The sequence below is a fragment of the Urocitellus parryii genome, chromosome 9, assembly GCF_045843805.1.
Source record: "Urocitellus parryii isolate mUroPar1 chromosome 9, mUroPar1.hap1, whole genome shotgun sequence".
Taxonomy (NCBI): Eukaryota; Metazoa; Chordata; class Mammalia; order Rodentia; family Sciuridae; genus Urocitellus; species Urocitellus parryii.
In genome coordinates, this window is record NC_135539.1 from 129,428,388 (window position 1) to 129,446,880 (window position 18,493).

The window sequence follows — 18,493 nt, forward strand, 5'->3', positions numbered from 1 at the left end:
AAAGCAATCATTTTTTTTTTTTTTTTTGGACTTGCAATGTGCCAAGGGAGCTCACGTTGCCTTTCTAACCCAAACTTTGTTTAGTGGCTTCTTTGTGTCTGGGTCTGCTGGAGTGGAAGTGGAGGTTGCAGGGGTAGCTGAGGCCCAGGGTGGGGAGAGGCCGAGGCCTCCATCTGGCTCTCACCTCCTGCAGATGCATGCATGGAACCTACTTGCTGGTTCCTCCAGTGCACACGTACATAAACATGTTAGTTTTAAAACAACAAGTACTAAATCAGATTCTAAAGCAGCCAATATCTAATTTATGTTGAGTATGTTTACTTTGCATGCTTTCCCCCATTTACTTTTTAAAATTTCATGATATTGAATATTAAGTGGAAAATAAACTTTAAAACTCCATGTAGCTAATTAGTAGTATGCCTTCAGAAAACAGTACTGATGATTTAGACATGGTTTTTCTTTAGCAAGAAATGCTATTGCTATTAATTAAGATAATATAGTTGATGAATTCCAGTCATTAAAGAAAATCTTAACAGCAGAGAAAACCCTCAAGCTTCTTCTTATTTTTCTAGCGAGACACTTAGCCAATGCTAACAGTGGGATAGGACAACTTGTCATTACTGATGATCTCTTAACACGGATGACAAAGCCCAATGAGTACACATCTGTCTTCCCAGGAAGGAGTGCTGCTGGGTCCCGTGCATTAGCTGAATATGTAGTGAAAATAAACAGTGACTAAGAATTTTCTACACAACCATCTACACTATAATGGAGATTGGTTCATATGAAGAGAAACAGAGTTTTCTGTGAGATGAGGTGAATCTTTAGGATTCCAACAGTAACCACCTTAATCCATTTATCAATGAGGGAGGTCCAGCAGCTGCCTTTACATAAAATATTGTCTTCTCATGGGGATGGAGATTATTTCTGAGGTGAAAAAATATACTCAGAACATGCAATATATAGTCCTGTGATCAACTGATCCTTTCGTAAGAATCAACAGTGCATACATACTGAGTCGAGGGCAAAATCCAAACAGAGGCACACATGTTACTGAATTTAAAGCGATCAGCCTTTCCTTTGGAACTTTTAGGCAATTCCCAGAACTAAAGGAAACAGAGACTGGTCTGAACTTCTCTACAGGTACATTTATTCACTTCTGAAAAAATCAAATCACCAACCTGGAATAATATTGGTATTGAAGGTCCATGTTAGTTTGGGTAATGGAATACCAGTTGCTTTACAGCTTAGTTGGAGCCGTTCCCCTTTATTTAATGACACATCTCCAGGAAGTTCCGTAAAAGTGGGAAGAACATGTACGGTCAGGCTGACAGTGTGCATATCTTCACCGGCAGCATTGTTAGCAACACAGGTATAGATGCCAGAATCTTCCGGCTAAAATTAAAAAAATTCACAGTGCTTAAGATTTTATAATCTTACATCATCTTACATAAAATCCATAAAATTACAATGCTTGTTCCTCCAGAGAGCACTCTTATATAAAGGCAATTTAAATTTCCATCTTTTAGTCTTAACCATCAGGTGAGTTTTCCCATAGCACAATTTAAACTGTATAAGGAGTTTAAACATAATCTCAACCCTTACAGAACTATAACAATCGTTTTATAGCAATAAGATTTATAGAAGATTTAAGAAGACTTTACTAAACATCAAGTATAGAAAACATCAAGTTTATTACTCACCAAGAGTATTGCTGTTCTGTCAAGTACAAATAAAGAACAGGTAATCTCAATGGTATCAACAAGATACCAAAGACTTTCCAAATTATCATAATTAAAAATGGTAAGAATGAGGGCATTATTACCTACAGTTCTGAAGTTTCCCTTGCTAAGTGGAAGGGCCAGCTCTCTTCGCTCATGCCACTGGACGGATTGGCAGCATCCCATAAAACTCTGACTCCCTTGCTTGAAACCACCTCTTTACCTGGTTTCTAGGGCACCACTCTCCCCAGGTTCCCAGCTACTCCTTCTCCATGTAGTTTTGCTGTCTTCCCCTAAATATCAACCTCTTAATGTTGGCACATGAGGAGGCTCAGTCTTTGGTCTGCTTTTCTTGTCTAACTGCTCAATTCCTTGGTGATTTCATCCAGTGTCATGGCTTTAAATACCACCCATATGCAGATGACTGCCAGCAACTCCAGCTCAGGTCTTATCTCCAAACTCCAGTTACAATGACCTCATTCCAACTCTCTGAATGTCTAGTTGATACTTGATGGCTACAGGTGACACCGGAGGGGAGGAGGGGAAATGGGGAGCTTAGTTTTGGACACAGACTCTCAAGTCCCCTTGCCTGTTCCCATGGCACCTGTAGGTGTCACCCTCTCAATTGATGACTATTTCTTCCTCCAATTGCTGATGCCTCTCAGATATTTGAGCTATTCTCTAGTTTTTCTTTCCAAACCTTATAGGTAACCCATTAGGAGATGCTAGCTACAGAGCGTATGCAGCATATCACTTTTTATTGCTTCTCTGCTGTTCTGAGTCCTGTCATTTCTCATCTGCCTCCAGACTGGCTTCTTAATAGTTCTTCCTGCTTCTATCCTGTCCTCTAGACTATCCACTGTCATTACAACAGCCACTGCAGTCTCTGGAAACACCAGTCATGTAATATTGCTCAAAACCTGCAATGGAGTCCGACTTTTACTGAGTAAAAGGCAAAATCGACCCACTGACCTACCATACTCTACATGATCTGGCCTCCATTTTCCTCCGACTTCTCTTTTCACTCTCTTTGTGTTCACTGGTCTCTTCTCTCTCAAATTTACTTGGTGTGTTCCCACTTAAGTTCTTTGCCCTAACTATTTTCCCTGTGTGGTGTGCTCCTTCTGTGGATATTTACTTGACTAAGTCACTTCCTTCAGGTTTTGCTCAAATGTCACCTTCTCAAGGGACTTACCCTGACTGTCCTACTTAAAACTGTAATCTGCTGCACCAACTCCTGCAACCTTGATCCCACTCTTATTTTCATAATCCCTTTTTTTCAGGCATTGTACACATTATTTATTATTTTCATTATGGTTTTTATCATCTATTTTCTCCTTCTAGAAATAAGCTCCATGAGGACAAGCTGCTTCAATTCTTTTGTTCTCTGATGTATCCCAGTGTCTGGATCAGTGCTGGCTGCAGAGATGGGGCTGTGTATTTTTAATGGTTGAACTAATGATTCAATGCATCTGGATGTATTAAAAAACTTATGACAGATGTTTCCCTTTTTTTTAAATCCAAAAATAAAATTTTGTTTGGAATCAAAGCACCAGAGAATTTGAAATGTAAAGTTTATAATTATTCATTTATAAATGCAAACCCAATTTGATTTTTACTTAAAGGCAAACAAGAACAAATCATATTCCCTGTAAGTCCCTCCCCACCACTCCACGCACTGTCTTAAGCTCTCAGGTTGTGACAGCTCAAGTTTAAAAATCAAGATTTTTATGGAAATGAAGTATTTAGAAATCTGGATCATACATATATTATTTTATATTATTATAGACTTTTACATATTATTTATGTATCTCACTTGGTATTTATAAGGTACCATATTGTTGGTACTCTTTAAATGGTGCATGAGTCATTGCTATATTAAACTCTAATTATTTTAGCTGTCTCATTAAATAATTAGAAATTATTTAATCATTTAATTCCTTAAGGTCTAGAAGACTGATAGAGGGGCCTCATTCATGGGCATGGGGGTAATGCCCACCAGGCAGATTTAGCCATTTAAATAAATAAGCAAAAAGATTTATGTCTATTTTATCAATTCTAAAATTTACATTTTTAACTTTGAAATCTCTGAAATTGGGATGCAATGTAAACATCAATGGTCTGCTGTGGTTTACTTATCACTGCATTATTTCTTTCTTAGTGGCGCATAAAGTATTGGTGCATCTCACAGTTGGTGGAAACAAATTTTAATAAACACAATGTCTGCTGGCAGAGCTGATGGGAGTAGTGCCTGATGACCCAGCCGGGCACTGGCACTAGGTGTGGTCACCCAGGGTATGGATAATTGGTTGAGATTATACTCTAAATTAAATAGGATCCATTTTATCATTGTAATCTTTTCAAATTTAACTCTACCCCAACTTTGTAATGAAATTTAGACATTTTTAAGGTTCAGGAGAAAAACAAGATGTGTACAAAGGCTCAGAAATTGACTTACAGTTTAAACATGTCCAGTATTTGGTGTCAAGTCTTGATTCTCTCAAACCATGTGAGATAATTTTTTAAGCAGTCATGCATGTGTACCTACATATAGATTTCTCTTCAAGTGGGCTACCACTATAAAACTGAGGTGTTCCAAATACTGACTATTTACAGATCTGAAGAAGTACCAGCTGAAGATATTTAAAAACCTCAGTGTGCATAGGTCCTTAAAATTTTAGTTATTAAAAAGGGTTATATAAAAACCTAAAATGAAAAAGCAAAACACTACTTTCCAGATTTGCTTTACAGTATCTCAGATACTCTTGTATCTTCTTTCTTCTTATCATTCCCAGACATGGTTACAAGTACAGGCTATAGCACAGAATTTTTTCTGATAAACATAGATTTCAATAAAATAATTTTAGGAGAGCACTATGAGTTCTGATTGTCTATTATATCCCATTACAGGGATTTAAATAAAACATGTGTATGATAAGTCTTACAACCTGAATTTATGAGTATTTTCTTTCATTATTAAAGAATATACTTCCAAACTAAATAACCAAAAGAAGGTGCATTTACCATCTGGCATAATGTATCTACTTACGTGTTTTAAACTTACCACAGCATTTTCCAAAATGAGTTCTCCATATGGTTCAGCCGTGTATTTTCCTAACAAGTTACCTAAAAGAACATTGTCTTTTTTCCAGTTAATTGCTGGTGTGGGGATTCCATCAGCCACACATGGAAGAATGGCTTGTGAATTCTCATTGACTGTGTAGTGCACTTCTGTACTTCGGATCCTGGGTGGTACTGTGAAGAGTCATCCAGGAAGTTGAGTTCAATGTCTTTATTCACATTGAAAATTAACACGCAAAAGACTGGTTTGAAGATAATTTTGCTAGATATATTAATATTTTCACAGGATTTAAATGGATTATTAAGATCTTCATTTACTTGCTATAAAATCAATGAATATTTTTGATGCAAGCAAGAATTCTAATGTATTCGAGTTTATTGAACATATTTACATTTCAATGTCTGAGCAAATGTGTTGGAAATCTTTATCTTTTATGCGCCATTTTCAATCTTCCATACTTTGTTTTACTTTAATCCAAAAAGCAGAAGAAACCAACAGAAAGACTTCTATGGCTATATAATTGCTGGCTTTGCTCTCAGGTATGGAGAGAATGAATCAATAACAGTCACTACAAAATACTATAATGCACTCAATATTGAATATCACAAAATGATGTGGAAAATATTTTTTGCAGTACTTCACATATTTTACAACAAATTCAAGTAAAATATGATCAGGAAATTTAATCTACTTTTTACACTGCCACAGAGGAAACTTTTATATTGATTTTATAACTCCATACATTGTAATGCCAAATACTTTCTATGATCAAATGCAAACCACCTGAAATTTAGGCAATATAAAGATGAATTGATTATTTTAGTGACAAAGAAATATGAAATACCTTAGTAGATTCAGACCTAAGATATTTACTGCTAAAAGAAAGACCTAAAAAATGAAAAGTTAAAATATATTTTGTTTTCAGATGATTAATTTTGGAATTATTCAAACATATTTGTGAGAAATGGACCATGTTAATGGATTTTTTAAAAAGTGAGAGACAACAGTTGGAAACTGCTGTATAAACTTTAATATTTCATCCTTTATTTTTCTATGATTTTCATATGAGTAAATATATGTACATATGGGAATGATTATGCCTAAACATTAAAATAATTTGGAAAACAAAAATCTGTTTACTGAATGGTGCATCATATTAACTCATTTTTTATTAATTTACCTTGGTTTTCTTGGAGTTGCTATTTATTTTTCTTTTGCAGGGGATTATAGAGATATAGTATTAGCACACATATTTCAGTTCTTTATTTTTAAAAATAAAAAAATTAAGGCTATGAGTTCATAGCTGATTTTTAGATTTGGCTACAAACTGTCCATTTTTTTAAAAAAATATTTTTTTAGTTGTAGATGGACACAACATCTTCGTTTATTTTTATGTGGTGCTGAGGATTGAACCCAGGGCCTCATGCATACGATGCAAGTGTTCCAGCACTGAGATACAATCCCAGCCCAAACTGCACATTTTAATATGCAACATTCTCATTTTTATTATTTTATAAGTAATCTGAAAAGAAAAACATGCCCTTTAAAGTACTTGTTAGCTGGAAGGAAGGTTTTTTAAGTAGCCTGGGGTTGGAGCTTTGACATTAAAAGTTCATTACAAATTTCTAGCTTTACTGCATTGTGGGTAGGAATTGTGGTCTAATATTTTCAAAACTTAATAACAATTTCTTTGTTGTGTAGTATATGGGCTATTTTGGTGCATTTTCTATAAATAGTTGAAAACAGAGTATTACTTATTTAAAGGTAAAGAAATAATGTATCTATATATTTCAGTTATGTTAACTAAAATCAAGGATGTTATTTGAAAAACTCATAAATGATGATGTTAATGCTGGCTGAATTATCTACTCAACTAAAAAGAAATCCACTCAAAACTATAACTATGAATTTGTAGTAAATTCAAATATACATAAAAATAAGTTTTACATATTTTTGGAAAAAACTAAAAACCAGAAGCTACTCATTAAAATAAGTTACCTCTGAAAAATAGTAGTTGAAAACAGGTTAATTTGCTATTGTTTCCTACTACTCTCACAATAAGGATTCTATCTTTAGTCTTAAATATACTATAGAAACTAAAATATTTCAGCTGCTGACTTTTAGATTTTAGTTAGCTATACAAAAGGGAAAAAAGGATAGTTTTTCTGTTACAAAAATAGACAAATATTTTGCTATTTTAAAATAATGAATCCAGAAAAAAAAAACAAAGTCAATGTTAGAATTATTTATAGCAAACTATTCTCAGAAAAAAAAATAATGAATCCAGTACATTCCCAGTTTCCATTGGGTTCAAACTATTTACAATGTTTGATATGTTTAATCACCATATATAGTCATATGGTGATTAGTTTTTAGCCAACATGACTGGAACCTTCAAGAAGTGAAGCAGAAGATTCATAAGAACACAAATGGCCCTCTTATAAGCCAAGGACAGATCCCAGTTATCACAATGTGAAGGGATTATTGGCAGCACATTATTTTTTCCAACAATATTAGTAATAATCTCTTTCACATGTGTATGTTCACACAAAGGTAAATATAGCCACAGAAAAAAACATTTTCAGGGCAAGTGCACCTTCCCACCCCGTGCATACACTTTGGATTTCTGATTTTACATGGGTTTGATTTCCATATTTACCCTGGTGGTCTTTTCTCTTGCCATGATAATGCAGCAGACTGAAATACCCCACGTTAAACCACCTACCATGGACGGTGAGCTTGGTGCTCATGCTGCTGGATCCTGCCACATTCGCTGCCATGCACATATATTGACCAGTGTCACCGGGCTGAGCAAATGCTATTTGCAGAGCTCCAAAGCTGAGCATGCGCTGGCGGATGGATTCCACAATTGCGTGCCCATCTTTATGCCACGTGATGTCGGGTGGTGGGAAGCCATCAGCCTCACACAGCAGCGTGATGGGCTTGTCCACAGCAATGACATATTCCTTTGGCTGAGTGTTAATGACTGGAGGAACTAGAAGACGAAAAGATTCAAACTTTGTCTTAAAAGCCTGAGTGTTCAAATTACATACTACAGTACTGATCTAGCCCAGCCAAGTAACACTGATGAATAACAAAATTCTAAGTTCACCACATCCACAAGAAAGGAGCACTACAGTTTGTTTTGTTTTGAACTTTAAATTCATCGAGTATATTTCGGAAAATTATCTGTATGAACTTAACAAAGAAAGGTAAGTGACAGCTGATTTTGGAAGAGGAGATAAACATGTATTCATGAAGGTTTGTATGTCTAGAAAATTTAGACTGTGTCAACAAAAGTATTTTCTTTAGCATATAAATTATGTAATTCACTTTAGGTATTTAAACTTTCAAAATAGAACTCTGAGTTTTGGGAAATATTGTACTACTCAAAGACCCTTTTAGTTATGCAATTTCTACTGAGCTTGGCAGGATGTCTTAAACATCACGGCAATATTTAATAAAGTGTTATTTGAATGAATGAAAAATGAGTAGATAATGGAAAATAATTATATAAGTAAAGTTATTTACACTAGAAACCAATGAAAAGGCTTATGTTAAGGATTCTCCCCTCCAAGTGTTTACAAGAGGCTGACCACCACTTGGGTATGGGCCTGTATGTTCTAACAACTGTTAAAGTATCCACCAAAAAAGACATCTGAAATAATTATGAATATCCACATTAAGTTATTTATAGCAACCAAAATGTGTAGTTAAATTTGTGCTTACCATTATATACTGTACCTGCAAGGAGAGTCTCTATTTCAGAATTTTTTCAGGCCTCTAGAGCACATGATAATCTCTGGTTGCTTTTGGAATGCTTACTTTTCATTACTTAATGTTTTTTCTCTCAATTACTCTTATATCAATAATTTTAATCATTTACTGAAGAAAAAACTCAAATCTGAAACCATTCTTTTGTATGATCTCTTCACTGATGAAATAAATGAATGCTTTTGGGTCCTCATCCTACTTGAATTCAATTGCATTTAACAAACTGTCGGCTCTCTTCTTGACATACTGTCATCTCTCAACCTCTGTCTAGTTCTCCTCTGACATCTCTGTCCTCTCCTTTTTGTGTGTGTTTACTGGCTATTTTTATATTTCATTTTAATATGGGCTCTCTACATTGTGTAGTCTGGCCATCAACTTGCAACACTCCTGTCTCAATCTCCTTAGTAGCTGGGATTAAGGTGTGTGTGTGTGTGTGTGTGTGTGTGTGTGTGCGTGCGCGCGCGCGCGCGCGCCCACACGCCCGTGCCCTCCTTTGTATTCTCTTCTCCTTTATCAGAATTCTATACAGTGCACTATTCCCTGACTTTGTCTTTAGCAATCTTTTTCTATCCACATTTACTTTTCCTAGGTGATCACAACCAGTTTCCTGGGCTTAACATGAATTCCAAATACTTACTTTACACCATACATCTCTCATGAGCCTATATATATATATATACACACACACACACACACACTCAACTGTCTCAACTGTCTACTTGACATCTCCACTAGGATTTTTAATAGTTTCCTACATTTACATGATTAGACAGAAACCACCATTTCCTTCTCCCAAAACTAGTTCTTCCCTTTGCATTCTCTTGTGGCACTATCATCTATTCATTAGCTCAAACCTGAAGCCCAAGAAACATCATTAATTTTTCTCTTTTGCTAACCTCCAATTCATCAGCAATCCTCACTATTACACCTCCAACAAGAGCTTAAATCCATCACCATAATACCTTATCTAGACAAATCTATCCATTCTTCTATCTCCAGTCTTGTCCTTTGTCTAAACTATCATCTACGTAGCAATAGAAGGTCTTTCTAAAACCAAGTCAGAATCCTGGCTGTGGCCCTATAAGACTCCCATTGTACAGACTGAAATCTCACTTCCCTTGGGACCATCGAACCTTTCATGCCCTGGCCCTGCCTGTTTGGTTGATCTCCTCCATCTTTTGCCTGCCTTCCCATTGTGTTCCCTGTCTGGCCACACTGGCATGTTTTCTCTCTCTGCCCTGCTTTGGGCTCATTACATGGACACTCTGTCAACCTGCCCAGGCTCATCCTAGCTCACTGCTCAGATGTCAGCTTAAGTGTTTCCCATGCTACACCCCAAAGAAGCCTTGTAAACACTAATCAACATCATCAGGTAGCTCCATTATTCATCATCTCTACATAGTATATATCAGAGTTTATCATTATTTCATTTTAGTAATATATTAGTTTTCTTCTCCATTAAAATAAAAACACCATAAGAGAAAGAACATGCCTGTAACGCTTAATGTGTTTCCACTTTTTGAGACTGAATAAATATTAATACAAAGAAACTGAATTTGCAATCTGCCGGAAAGTGGGCTTGACTATATTCATTAGTTACCATAAGAAAGTTGCGCTACAAGAAAATTCAGACTCTACAAATTCAAATTCAGTACCTGGAAAGCTCTTTCCAAATCACTTCATATTCACAAAAGGAGTACATGCAAGATAAATAAATTATATCAAGAAAATGTCAGTTAAATGTGCAAACATAAAAGCCCTGCTTTTTATGAATAATTTTTCCATCAAGTTAGTTTAATGGCAGTTTTTAAAAAATATATTTTACAATTCAGTGTTTCAAAGTATAACCAAATGTGTAGGGTGAAAAAAATAGTTTTAAAACCACAACATATAATCTACCATGAGACACAGTACAGTTGTCCCCTCAACTCCCAACCTGCAGGAGATACCTGAAAATCAAGAGTGGTACTGTTGTGCTCATTCTGTTTTCCCCATACACACATCCCTGTGAAAAGTTTAACTCCTAAATTAGGAATTCATAATAAAATGGGACAGTTAAAACAATATACTGTAATAAAAGTTACATAAATGTGGTTTCTCTCATAATAACTTACTGCTCTTTACCTTTTCACTTAATGGCTTCTCTTTGGCATATCTGAATAGCCATTATCATTAATGTTGTGCTTTGGGACCATTATTAAGAACTTGAACATAAGCACCGTGATATTGTGAGAGATGGCTGGTAACTGAGATGGCTACCACGTGACTACTACCTGGGTAGTGTGCATGGCATGGTTATGCTGGACAGAGGGATGATTTAAGTCCCAGGTGAGATTTTTATCATACTACTCAGAAGAAAGTGCAATAAAACTTATGGATTATTCACTTTCAGTTTTCACTTAATATTGTCAGACCATAGTTGACTGTGGATAAAACTAAAATCATGGAAAGCAAAATCACAGTTCATGAAGTGATTACTGTACCCAGTGAAGTCTGATAGAAGTTAAAATTATGATGAACACCTTTGTGTTCTTACACAAACAATGTGAAAAAAAATGCAAAACTTCAAACTTTCTTCTTCATAAAATATGAAATCCAACAGGAAAATGCAAACCAAGAATGTTGAGAGCCATAGGTGAAAGGCTATGACATTTGGTATATGTTGCTACAAACATCTCTGAAGACAGAGACGAACGAGTCAGGTACCTTGGACATTTAACTTGATTTTCCCCAAGGCCGTGCCGGCTGGGTTCTGGGCCACACACATGTAAGTGCCAGCATCCTCACGAACAGCTCTGGAGATCTGCAAGCTGCCACTAGGGAGAACTGCATGGCTTTTGCCTGTATCATAGTTAACAAAAGAAAAGTGACATGAATTTTCATTTTGAAAAAACATACTACCAAAGGCCAAATGTTCTCTCTGATAAGTGGAGAGATCAAAAATGGGGAGGGGGGAAGCATGGGGAAAATGGAGGAACTTTGGGCAAAAGGGAGGGAGGATGGAGAGAGTGCAGGAGGGAAGTAAGGTACATGGAAGACTGCACATAAGGTGTGACACTACATCACCAGAGAAATGAAAAGTTGTGCTGCATTGTGTACAATGAATCAAAATGCATTTTGTTGTCATATATATCTAATTAAAATAAATTTAAAAAAATTGGGCTGGGGATGTGGCTCAGTGGTTGAGTGCCCCTGAGTTCAATCCCCAGGATCCAAAAAAAGAAAGAAACAACAAACTATAAAGCCCATATTCTACATGAAGCATTAAACCTGGAGTTGGTAGGACAAATAAATACTATGGACCCTGTATTCATGTATTTTTAAATTAAAATGAGCATAAATACAAATATATGTAAGTACTTGTATTTGTATTTCCAATTTTTAAAGAAACAACAACTTACTGACTTCTGAATTATAGACACTGGATGTGTCCTGATTTTCCTGATAGAAACAGTGGTAGTACCTGCTGTGATCACATTGATGCCTTCCTTCTGCCAAGTAACGAAAGGAGTAGGTGTCCCTGTTGCTTCACATGGTAGCAAAATGGGGTTGTTTAGAATGACATCTAGTTCACTTGGCTGGGGCTGAATGATTGGAGGCTCTAAAAAACCAATCAGCAAAATGAACAGCACTAGTCAGTGGCAGAAATGTCACCATGGTGATGAGCTGAAGTATGCCCAAATCTATCATTCCTAAGTACTGATTTCATTGAGTAATAGAAAAGTAAAGATCGGCCACATTTTGGGGGCTAGCTATGATACAGTTTGCATTAGAAGAACTCCATTGGAAGACTAGAAGCTGAAACATATTATAAATGTCTAGTAAGAAAATAATTTGGGGTTGTTCTGTGTCATTTGTTATCTGTATGTCTTTTTAAAATCTATTGAAAAACATCTTCCAGGCTTTCGCATACCAAGATATTGCTGTGGTTTATAGTTCTACATAGTACCATCTTCCAAGAATAAACATAAATTAAAAATTGCAAAGCAAACAAATAGACAAATAGACCCTCAAACCCAGCAAGCATTTTTCTTTTTGGTGCTGAGATCAGATCTAGGGCTTTGCACATGCTATCAAGAGCTCCACCACTGAGCTACACCTCAGCCCACCCAGCATCTCTTAGTGAGTAAATAACCTTCCATACCTTGGACACGAAGGGTCACATGTCGGTGTGCAGAACCAGCTGCATTCCTAGCAACACAAGTGTATCTTCCCGCATGATTTAATTGGGTGGAAAATATTTCAATTGCTCCTAAGTAGGAAAAAGTTTTAACGTATAGTGTATCTTTGTTCTTCTAGTTCAAAAAATTGTCTCTCCCCTCCACATCTAGCATAGTGGTCTGGGCTTATATTCATACCTATCCCCTGAAGTGTCTAGAATAGTTCTTTTTTTATTATTATTAACAACTTTATTGAGGCATACTTTACATCAGAGCCACCAATTTAAATGCACAATTTGATGATTTTTATTACATTTACAGAATTTTGTTAACTATCAATATCACTTTAGAACATTTCCATCCCCCCCAAATGAATCCTGATATTTATTTATAGTCACTCTCTGCTCCAGCCCCAACCCTAGACCACTAAGAATCCATTTTATGCTTTTACAGATTGTCTTTTCTTAACACTTTATTTAAGTGGAATTCTATACCAGGTGATCTTTTATGTTTGCCTGTTTTCACTGTGAACATGAAGTTTTTGAGGTTCATAAGTTGTAGCATGTAGCGATATTTTGTTAAGTTTCATTGCTTGATATGGGCATACCACATTTTGTTTATCCATCCACTAGTTAATGAACATTGTAATTGTTTTTTTAAATTTTTTTAAACTGTCAACAGACCTTTATTTTACTTATTTATATGCAGTGCTGAGAATTGAACCCAGTGCCTCACACGTGCTAGGCAAGCATTCTACCATTGAGCTACAACCCCAGCCCTTGTAATTGTTTTTTGACTACTGTGCATGAAGCTGTATGAAGATCTGTATCCATGTTTTTGTGTAGACAAATGGTTTTATATCTCTTGGGTAGACATCTAGGAATGGAGTTTCTAGGTTTATGGTAACTATGTTTCACATTAAGAAAGTTCTAAACTGTTCTCTTAGCATAGTACTTGGTGATTATGCTGGAGGGTAATGAGCTTCTATTTTATGATTTGAATTGCTACCAATGTATATAGGTTTCTGAGACAGCTAAAAAATATTTTGCCATAAAAGTAAAGTTGCAGCCTGAGATGCGACAGCTACCACCACTATCAAAAATAGTAAATTACAGGACTTAGCATCCAACCTTTCCTGTCCTGAATTCTAAAAACCTTGAAAGCTAGAACCCTAATTTTTAGTCTCTGAAACTTATTAAAGTACATAGCCTGTGTTAGGGACTCAATGTTTAAACAAAAAATTTTTAAAAAATTTGTAGTTGTAGCTGTACTCACTACCTTTATTTTGTTTATTTAATTTTTTATGTGGTGATGGGGATCAAACCCAGTGCCTCATGCATGCAAGGCAAGCGCTCTACCACTGAGCCACAACCCCACTCCTAAAAAACATTTTTATTTACTTTACAAGTAAGGAGAAGATTGGCTAAATATTGGGTTAAGCATACATGCCCATATATACTAGTGAGCAGGCTTATTATATTCAGATTAATTGAAGTATTAATTTTTCCCTGGACCTCTTTTTCCTAGCTCCCCTTCCTATTTGAGCTGTATTTTTCTAGAAGCATCAGTTTAGCAAATGTAGGCAGATTTAATATTTTATTCTGTGGCAACAAAAGTACAGGGAAGTCCACCCAGAAATAATTAATCCAATTGACAGATGTGAAATCACTGAGCTTGGTCCTACCTGAGGACAGAATTCGATAGCCATCTCCCCTGGGAAGCAGTCTAATACCATTTTTGGTCCAGTGAATTGAGGGAAGTGGAACTCCCGAAGCTGTGCAGGTTATTACTGCTGGGGCCTGTCTGGTTACCAGGAATTCTGTAGGCTCATCAGCTATGGAAGGTGGAACTAGAACAATAACAACAGAAAGAAAGAAAACCACACAGTTCCAACCCTCACACATTTCTAAAACCTATTTATCTCCACCCTGGTCCTTCTGCTCTGAAAGTGAATTTAGATAAGTAGAGAAGGAAGCCCTTTTGTGAAGGAGTAGAACGATGACGTGAAACCATCCTAATAACTTCCTATCCATTTGCTAGGCTCGTCCTACCTTGGACAGTGAGGTCCACGGTCCTCTGGTCTGCCCCGGCATCGTTTGTCACTGTACACTCGTAGGTTGCAGTGTCATCCACAGAAGGGGAAATGATTACTAGTGAACCCGAAGAGAGCAGCCTAGAAGAGAGATTTTAAGGCATGAGATCCTGTGCATCAGTTTCTATATAGTTCTCCAATTGTTCCCCATGGTACTGTGTTGCTCATGGAAGGAAACACAACTCCTCCTTCATGTTAAAATGAGCATCATTTATTTGATTCATGCTTTGTGTATTTAAGTTTAATTATATATGGCAAGGAGTCTCAAACATGATATTGATGGGAAGCAGTTGGCTGGAAGGATTGCCTGAAGAGGGAAGCTTGGATTTTCTGAATTCATATATCATGATTGACCTTGGTCTCCAAGGAGAAATACAATATAAGGAGCACATTGATGACACTATTTATTGAGCACTGACTATATTCCTGGCCCAATCTGAAATGCACTACATAATTATTTATAAATTTCACAATAACTTTGCAGATTGGTATTATATTATTTCTACTGCAAATGTGTAACTACAGATCTGTCTCATTCTTTTCTGTACTTCACATGTCTCTTTACATATGATGGCTATCTTGGACATGAATAATACATACAAAGTGTGTAATGTGTGTGTTAATGCAAACACAAACCTCCCATACAGTGTATGTACACACACACACACAATACAGCATGCATATACATGTATGGTGCCTGTGTGTGTGTGTATATTATATATATATATATATATATATATATATATATATGCATTGTGATATATACACACACATATAACACATAGCATGTATGTCTATATATCTCAGTAGTCTTTTTCTTAACCTCAAATTAAAACTAAAACAATACAGATCACTTCAAATTTTTTAGAGGTTTAGTAAATACACATACATGTTTTAAGTCTAATTGGCTATTTTTATGTCTTTTTCTTTCTTTCTTTCTTTTTTTTTTGGTACTAGGGATCGAACCCAGGGGCATTTAACCACTGAACCAGCCTTTTTAGTTTTTATTTTGAGACAGAATCTTGCTAAGTTGTGTAGGGCCTTGCTAAGTTGCTGAAGATGGCCTTGAACTAGTGATCCTTCTGCCACAGCCTCCCAAGTCACTGGGACTACAGGCGAGTGCCACCATTTTCATATTTCAAACTGTCCACTGATAGAATATAAGTTATGTGCTTTAATGGAAACATATTTTATGTACTTAATCCATTTTCTATGAGATGGACACTTAAAGTCACTAAATGCACCTGCCTAAATAGAGACAAATAGAGATGACAGAATTTCAGTAAATTAGAAATGACTTCTGTCAAAGTAGACCTACAAGAACATTTGTTTTTGGCACTATAGTGAACCCTTTGACAGGATAACTGCCTTATTAGCTCAAGTGAGATAAAAGAAATGATGCTTACCTAAGCCACCAGAAAATCCCAGTGATTTAAAATTTAGCCTTTAAAAAAACATATTGCCATATTACAAGTTATGTCAGTAAAGCTGGAAAAATGCAAAAAAATTGGAGAAAATGCTGTTTTTTTTTTCCTCCCCACTCAAGCTGCCAAATATCTAAATTGTATTTTAAGGTATAAAATTTGATTTTTATTCTAGAGCTTGTATTTACTTTTACAGAGTATTTTTCTTTTATATTAAATGGTGCTTGTATCCTTTGTCTTTATAAAATTTCAAAAGGTGTTAAATAAGTAAATCGGGATTAAAAATCTAATCCTATAGACCTTGCTGACAGTCATCCACAGGGTTTGTATACAGAAAAGTTGCATCTTTAATTCAGAAAAAGATTCAGTTGTGAAATTAGTTCCACATTAAGGTAAAATATTTTCTACATATCAGCTTTCTTCAAACTTTATGTGTTTATTATGCCCCCATTTAAAGAGTTAAAATGTTAGTTCTTTTTAAAAAATTATGTTTCTAACTGGTAGGTATGGAACTAGAACAATAACAACAGAAGGAAAGAAAACCACACAGTTCCAACCCTCACACATTTCTAAAACCTATTTATCTCCACCCTGGTCCTTCTGCTCTGAAAGTGAATTTAGGTAAGTAGAGAAGGAAGCCCTTTTGTGAAGGAGTAGAACGATTATTTTACCACATTTGTTAAGTGAAATAAGTCAGGCACAGGAAGAAAATCCTGCATGTTCTCCTTTACATGTGGAAGATAAAAAAAAGTTGATCACATAGAAGTAGAAAATAAAATAATGGTTACCAGAGCCTGGGGAAGAGTCGGGAAGGCAGGTACAGAGAAGATGTTTAATGGATACAGAAGTGTCGTTTGAAAGGAGGAATATGGCTGACAACAATTAATTGATTATTTCAAAAAAGCTAGAAGAGAAGATTTTGAATGTCCTCAATACAAAGAAATGACATATGTCTGAAGTGATAGATAGGCCAGTTACCCTGATCTGATCATCATCCATTGTATATATGGATCGAAATGTCACATTGTACCCTATAAATGCGTACAATTACTGTGTGTCAATTAAATATAAAACATTAAAATAAGTTATCCTTACCTGTATGAATTCTGATTTTGGTCCACATTAAGAACATGCCCATTTTTCCTCCAATTGATTGATGGTTTTGGTATTCCAGTCGCCTCACAAGCCAGAGTAACTTGGACATTTACTGTTACAGTTACGTTGGTAGGACCCGGAGCAATGGATGGAGGAACTAAAACAATGTCACCAAATAAAAACAAAACATTTGCAACAAGTAGTAACCATTCAGTTCTACTGAACTTAAATTAGTCATTAGTAACTTGTCTCACAGTTACAAACAAGGCTCTGTTAATTTAAATAGTTTTGTGCTGACATTAGCCACAGTGAGGAGAAAACATGCACCTTGACTATTCATAATACAAAGTGATATGCATAAAAAGTTTTTGGTGGCAAGGTCTTCATGAGCTCAATAGAACAGGTTAGCAAAAAAGCATTTGACCCAAAGTCTGGATGTTGTATATCAACCCATATTTACCATGGACCTGTAAATCTATGCGCCTACGGTCCGTTCCAGCAGCATTGGTAGCCATACACAAATATCGCCCCGTGTCGGTGACATGTGCTGATTGAATGTGAAGGAAGCCATTTTCCAATATGGAGTATCTATAAGAAAGACCACAAGTAAGGTCTTCCAATTTAGCCTTTTTTGATTATTTACATTTTGACAGAGGACAGTTTTGACAATGGTGATGTCCATTTTCAGTCTTTGTTTTCTGTTTCTGATGACATATTTATAATAACCTTGGTGGCAGAAAAGAATACCATACAAAGACACATAGCATATGGGTTTGGGTTTGTGAATGGACTGTAGTCATAAAGCAGACATGAGTTAGGAATTTGAAAATACTAAATTTTTATTCTTATATTAGGATAAAAAGACTAATTCTGAACATAATAAGACCAAAATATGCATGAGAAGATTTAAAGATGTATATTTCAGTTCTTACAGAACTCTTCCTTTCCAGAGCTGTTACCTTGCATGATTCCCAGCTAGAACAGCTCCATCCTTTCTCCATGTTATCCTCGGGGTTGGCACACCTTCAGCGGAGCATTCCAGAACAGTTGACTTATTTAAGAGAATGACGAGATTCTGGGAGCCACCCTTGATGTTTGGAGGGACTGAACAAGAGAGACACATGAGAAGATTCAGTTGAACTGAA

General features: G+C 35.9%; 1 protein-coding gene across 1 annotated transcript in view; it reads right to left on the reverse strand.

The window, feature by feature from the left end:
- The window catches only part of Hmcn1 (hemicentin 1), a 392,095-nt gene that overhangs the window by 45,152 nt on the left and 328,450 nt on the right, over positions 1-18,493 (reverse strand). Inside the window, exons 73-83 of the mRNA XM_026392850.2 lie at positions 18,308-18,452; positions 17,809-17,936; positions 17,349-17,505; positions 14,789-14,910; positions 14,422-14,586; positions 12,722-12,829; positions 12,041-12,178; positions 11,284-11,418; positions 7,529-7,798; positions 4,786-4,976; positions 1,182-1,395 (exon numbers count right to left, since the gene is read on the reverse strand). Coding sequence (XP_026248635.2) covers positions 1,182-1,395; positions 4,786-4,976; positions 7,529-7,798; positions 11,284-11,418; positions 12,041-12,178; positions 12,722-12,829; positions 14,422-14,586; positions 14,789-14,910; positions 17,349-17,505; positions 17,809-17,936; positions 18,308-18,452 — 1,773 coding nt within the window. The remainder of the gene's footprint in view (positions 1-1,181; positions 1,396-4,785; positions 4,977-7,528; positions 7,799-11,283; positions 11,419-12,040; positions 12,179-12,721; positions 12,830-14,421; positions 14,587-14,788; positions 14,911-17,348; positions 17,506-17,808; positions 17,937-18,307; positions 18,453-18,493) is intronic.